Here is a 6,374-nt window from a genome sequence, read left to right as displayed (position 1 = left end):
GGGCGGGGCGGGGCGGGGCGGGGCCGGCGTGGAAGAAGGGGGCCAGGGCTGGGTGCAGGGGCCAGGCCTTGGGGCTGGGAGCAGGGGAGGGGGCTGATGGAGGTATAACAGGGTTCTGGAAGGTGCTGGATGCCTGTAGCTGTCCGTGTGAAGCAAGCTTGGTAGTCACACTGGAAACGGCCCTTACAAAAGGAGGGTGTTTGCGCAGAGCAGGTGGCGTTAGGGAGGGGGAGGCAGGAGCTGGCAAAGCCCCCACTCACTGCTCCCCTCCGGAAGGAGGAGAATCCCTCCCCAAAACACTCCTAGTCTGGAGCCAGGGTAGAATCAAGGGCACCTAAGACCAAGCTGTTGTGACTAAGCATTGTGTGTGTGCAAGAGGTAAGCAGCGCTTCAGGCACCTGCTCCTTGAATGCCACCAGCCTTGCTAAGCTCAGCTCAGCTCAGCTTAGCTCAGCTCGGCTGAGCTGTGGATGCAGGAGCCAGCCGGGTGGTTTTGGGGGAGTCAGCTTTGCCATGTGGGGAAATCGTGACTTAATGGTGACCAGAGGAAGACCACGGGGTTACACAGTGCTTCCTCACGATGGAGCTGTCTCCTGCCAGTGGGTGGGGGAACAGTACCCGACTGGCAGCACTGGAAACCAAGAGCTCCGTTTCTCTGGTTTCTTCAGAAAACAGTGGAATTTCCTCCTGCTGCCCAGGGCTCGGCCTGCCAGCGCAGCCGAGCAGGAGGAGAGGAGTGGGTCCTCGCTCACGCAGAATCTAATTGTGCCATGGCTCGTATGAGGCATTCCCAGGAATTCCTACCGGCCATGTGGGCACGTTGCCTTTTGCACATCGCACACCTACACGTGCTGTGTGCCTACCTCCCTGCGCACCACACAGAGAGTAAGCACCCATGGGAGCGTGCGCTCACAGCTCAGCGTGCACGGAGTGCCGTGTGTACGCGGACTCAGACCACGCTCTCCGTGAGCCGCAGATCCCACCCAACGCTGCCAGCATGCTCCCGTGCATCCCACGGACACGCAGGCACAGGTCATGCAGGCACATTTATACCCCCCCATCCCCATGCACACCACACGCTACACATCTGTGTTTCCAAGTCACGCAGGGAGCGCCCACGCTTCCCACACATGTGCATAGCTGTTCCTCGGGGCAGTGCCTTCCCCGCCACGGTGTTTGTGACTGTTCTGACATTACAATCTGTGGTTCACACACTTGAGGAAAGCACGTTGGCTCTGAGCTCGGAGCAGAGCGCTTTTTCCATTCATAGTAATACCCTAAGGCACAGGCTGCTTCCCCCGTTGCTTTGCTGCCCTCATGGAAGTGTTTTATCTTTATCTCTGCTCTTTCATAGTATCTGTGCAAGCCAGTGCTTTGGAAGGCCTTTCTCCTGTGTCTGCTCAGAGTCATCCCCATGTGAAATCCCCCCGTGAGTCACAGCAGCCACTGGATAACAGACACTCCTTACTTTCCAGAAGGCTTTTCCACCCTTCTCTGCTCTGTGCTGCTAGGTGACTTAACGATTATGAGTAACCTCTGTCATTCCACATGCTAGTATCAAAGTTATCATACCTCATGCTTCAAGGCATCAGCTGCTGGCCAAAAGGAGGAGAGTTCTCCACACGTTTGAAGTCTCTCATAATTCAAGAGTTGAGGTGCTGTTTGGTTCTTCATAACACAGCTCAGATCCCGGTGGCCCTCTGAAACTGCCAAGGTGACAGAAACTCCAGTAGCACAGACGGTCCTGGAGGCAAACAGCAGGAGAGAGGGAATTCAGAGTGGAGTCAGAGGAAGCAAGGGAAAGGACAGGGAAGGCACGCAGGCATTTTGACGATGCTAGCTAATAAAAGTGATTCCATCTCTGTTTGAGAGAGACAGATATTGGCAGGAGATTAGGATGTCTATACTTGTAAGTAACTCTTTTGGACATAGGATCAGGGTAAATAGCACACAAAAAGATGTAGCTCCATTTCTTGGTTTGGTAGGCAAACTGGGAAAACTTGTTACAAACTACGAATGGTTCCTCTGAGCAGCTATTTTCCTTCCCCCTTCCTGGGTGGTGCAAGGACTCAGAAGTACTCTAGGTGAGATGCAAACACTGGCCTAAGTAAAGGATCAGTCGCCACCAACTGCATGTGCCCCACATACTTAGAGGAGCAAAAATGGTCATTTCACCCCAAAATACTGATTTTAAGAGTTCTACAGAGGGATATTGGTGTCGTATTAATTAGAAACATTTGAAAACTGGGTCTACAAATGAATTCGGAAAGAACAAAATTTCCTTGCAGGAGATTCAGGAGAAATAGCTCTGAAGAGCTCAAGCTGAGGTGTGAACTCTTCAACCCTGCTGAGCTCCAAAGCTCCCGGTAATTTTAAACCCTGCTGATACACCACAGACACCCCCTCATAGATCAGGTGTGGATTTTTTTCTGTTTCTAGTCTTCTCTGACAAGCTAAAATAAAGCCTATGGGTATTTCTCTCTCCTTTATACAGCTACTTCGTGTCTTTGCTATAGAAGATGTCCAATGTAAATTCAGCTATGATAACATTTGTAAACGACTCAAACCACCAAATACAAGATCAGAGATGAACTGCATTTCACCTGCTGCCCAGGTGAACTACCCCAGCAGTTAATGCGCTACGGCAGGTCTGCCACATGAAGCACAAGGCATTTAAATCAGATTATACAAGCTTGTAAAGGGCAGATACTCCTGGGCCTCTAATCACGAAACCTGCACTTGTGGAGAGCAAACAGTTCTACAGTCCCTGACACAGTCTGGCAGTTTTATGTGTGAATTTGTCGGTCAAGAAAGCAAGGGACTTGAACGGCGGGGGAGAGCAGCAGAGAGCGCCGGCAGCAGCTGTGCAGACTCCCTGCTGATTTCTGGCTCCGCAAGTTAGTCCTGGCCTTTTTGCACCCCAAATAATGACAAAAGACGTTTCCTGGGGAGTCCGCTTTACACACCCCCCCCCAGTGCCTGCTTTCTACAGTAAGTGCAGTGCTATTTACGTAACTGCAAGTTTACACGGATGTTCATACCCTGCGCAGGAGGTACATGACGCTAGAGTGAAAATACACTTGTGGTCAATGCATCAGAAGTCAATGGTGCAAGCCTGTGTGCTCTCCAGAGCCCACAGATCCCTCTCAGCCTGCACCCGAGGCCACGGATTGTGTCCCGGCCGGGGAAAGGTCTGGTGAGAATTGACTTTTGTCCCTCTGTTCTCCTTGTGAAGCCCCCATAAGCCGTGATCATTCTCAACAAACCCGCTCACAATTCTCAACAGTTTCTCTTGTGGAAAGCACTGCAGAGGGAATCCCCCCTTTTTTTAAAGATCACATTTCCTACGTGGTTGCCCCTTCTTCACACATCAGAAGTTGAATCATGCAACACAAAAGGCATGTGGTGAGTAAACTACCTTTCTATCTAAGGAAACTGGGGACAGCCCTGAGGGGAAGGAAGGGGTAACATAAATGAAGCAACGAGAATGGTACTGTGAGTGTGGCAAGCTCAGGCTGAATTTCAGTATGCAGTTCCTTCCAGGAGGATTTCAAAGCAGTTTACCAAAAAAAAAAAAAAATAGTGCAAACTGTGGCATAGAGAAAGACATGATTTAATCTCAGATCTCCCAGCAAGGCAATAGTTAAAACAATATCTCCAGAGTCCATTGTCCTGTCTGGTAGGGCAGGAGCACTCAAAATGAGAAGCTTCCTTAGCAGCCACATGGGAAGAGCTGTGAGCACGAATGGGCAGCATTTGCTTCCCGTCACTCCTGGACTTTCCAGGGACAGGAAAGCTAAGGAAAGAAGTGGCAAAGAGGAAGGAAAAAAGCAAAACAGAGAAAGACCTTACGCACCCTGCCTTAGAGATGAAGCCTGGCTGCTGGGGCGAGAGGATGCAGCTGGGTTAACACCTGACCCACGACTGAGCTATTTGGCTTCCCCTGCTGAGCTGGATGACGCTGAGCCCACTTCAGTGTCCTCTCCAGGGAACAGCGTCATCCTCAGAGCAGGAATAGCCCTTCCCGCTCTGCGGCACGCTGAGGGCCATGCCCCTGGGCCAGGAGATTGGGAATGGCATACCTAGGAGGTTTTGGAGGGCTCACCAGCCGCTGGGAACATGAAGGGCAGCACTGGAAGGAGGCCAGGGACTACCCAAGACTTAGGTGACTTGGGCAGCGGGATATATAGAATGACGGTATTTGAGAGTGCGGTGACAAATCTGAGAGATCAGGGTGGCAGGAGGCAGGAGTGGCAGGGACCTGCGCCAAGAGGGACAGCAGGAAACAGATGCCTGGTGCGTGATGGTTATGCGAGGCAGCTGGAGGGAGAGGCCAGAGCGAAGGGAGGCTTTAGTAAAGTCACCGGGTAGGCGAGTTCATGTGGGAAAGTGAAGTGAAAGGAGAAAAAAGAGGAAGGAAAAGGGCAAAACTGAGACTTCCAGGGAGACCAATGGGAGATGGAAGCTGCCCTGAAAGGAAGCACAGGTAGTCCTAGGAGTCACCTGTTTGTCCTGAAGCAGTTCTGGCCTCTGGTGAGGGATGCCCTGGGTTAGGAAGGTGATACTGCTGTTGGCAGACACCAGAAAACAGCTTTTACTCTTCATTCATTCATCCTTTATTGTTGAAGTCCAGGTTTTAGGTGCATCTCACTGCTGGCCTGGAAGGCAAGGACTCATTATGCCACCCTTGCGCAAGCTTGTCTGTTTATCATCTTCTCTGCTGCATGATTACGATTTTCTTAATCTGCTTCTACTGCTTACAGCATATGTTTTTTTTGGTTATACTTCACTGGCAGGTGTTAATTAGCTTCTCAAAAAGTAGGCAACCAATATTGTTTCTATGTTTTGTTCTTGGCTTCCCTGTTTTTAACTCTCTCCTTCACTAAGAGGCAATAAATGTTCATTTTCCCTTAGCAAGGACATTAAGCTTTTTGAAGGAAAGCGCAAGTGCTGTTACCAGTTTCACTTTGCAGACAAGAAGCACAAAAGGAGAAACACTGGTAGGATTTTTATTCTCTGAAAACTACTTAACTCCAAGAAGAATTGTAGAAACTCAGGAGTCCTCTGCGTCTCTGAAGGTGAGATGAGAGCTGTGTGAAGCCAGCGAAGATCACTGCTTTAAACCTTGGACTAGAGCTCAGAAATGGCTGGCTTCCACATCTGTACCCAGACCACCAGGATGTGCTTGTTGGATGACTATATTAATTTTATACCACATCCTGCTCTCCTATGAGAAATGCTTTTTTTTTTTTTTTTTAATAAGACCATATGGAATAATTCATGTGGAATTTCTCTCCATGTGGGGCCATCCTCTGTCTGAGGTGTGAACACCGATACTCATCGCAGATTTTGAAGGAGGTCCTTCCAGTTGAGGCAGGGTGATATTTCCTTGTGCTAAACTTATCCCAGAGTTTCCTCGGTCACTTCTTCCTTTTTCTAATTTAAGATTATTGTTAGAAAAAAAGCAGAAAAACATTGAGAGAAAAAGTCAGCAGGTACCAAAGGTAAGGAGATGTAAGGAGAACAAATGTTTAATGTAATCTTTGCATATGTAATTGCATGTATGTGATTTCCACACTATAAATAGCCATGTCAGGAAAGCATGACGTGGACATATGTGCTTGCAACTGAGCTACACCACACGTGTGTCCTTACGCCTACAGAACATAACCAGTGTGTCAGCAAGCAGGTCCAAGACCGCAGGCTTGCTGATCTGACCAACACATCTTATGTAAGACTTCCGTGAATAGTCTTGAAAAATTGCATCAATAACCAAAGTAATACAAAAAGTTACTGTGTCTTTTTGCCTTTCACCTTACGGACCGCACCTTCAGTCAGCGTATTTCTGTGCGGGCAGCAGTTGTATCACCTTGCAGTATGCTGGTGTAGTTGGTGGCAAATTAATTTTTTGCACAAAGGGCAACCAGGACGATTGTGCTCAGGGATGGGTCACACGAGGAGTGAGATTTTCAGTCCTTGCTTATTATTTGCTCTACCCCTCATGTGAAGGGTTGCCAATATTTAGGAAAATGTTACTACTAAGCACTTGCAAATACTGTCTTTGTTTCTTTTAACTTAGTAACGGATAAAAAGTTCCACTCGCTTTTTATCACTCTGCCTGCATACAGCCCCCGCGTGAGGCCCAGAACCGGTGTGTTTGTTCAGCCTGGCGCCCCGTCCCAGCAGTACTGGAAACCTCTTCTGAGAGGAGCAAAGAGGAAGTACGTGCCAAATTGTTCAAAGCGTTTTAGCGAAACTATTTTCTTTTTGTACCGAGAACAAAAACTGCTTAGCTGGCAAGCTTCATCCTGCCCCCCTGACCGAGAGCTGACCTCCCCCGGCCGCTCGCCCGTCGGCTTCCCCGCAGCGGCTGC

At 49.2% G+C, this 6,374-nt stretch overlaps 1 protein-coding gene across 1 annotated transcript in view; it reads right to left on the bottom strand.

Moving 5' to 3' along the window:
• The window catches only part of RGS9 (regulator of G-protein signaling 9), a 37,536-nt gene extending 34,477 nt beyond the window's left edge, over positions 1-3,059 (bottom strand). The window contains exon 1 of the mRNA XM_009323769.1: positions 3,042-3,059. Within this exon, the coding sequence (XP_009322044.1) occupies positions 3,042-3,059 (18 nt within the window). The remainder of the gene's footprint in view (positions 1-3,041) is intronic.
• Between the last annotated feature and the right edge of the window lie 3,315 nt (positions 3,060-6,374).

The sequence above is a fragment of the Pygoscelis adeliae genome, unplaced genomic scaffold (assembly GCF_000699105.1).
Source record: "Pygoscelis adeliae isolate BGI_AS28 unplaced genomic scaffold, ASM69910v1 Scaffold75, whole genome shotgun sequence".
Taxonomy (NCBI): domain Eukaryota; kingdom Metazoa; phylum Chordata; class Aves; order Sphenisciformes; family Spheniscidae; genus Pygoscelis; species Pygoscelis adeliae.
The sequence above is the reverse complement of the archived record's forward strand: the minus strand, read 5'-3'. Positions and strand labels throughout refer to the sequence as shown.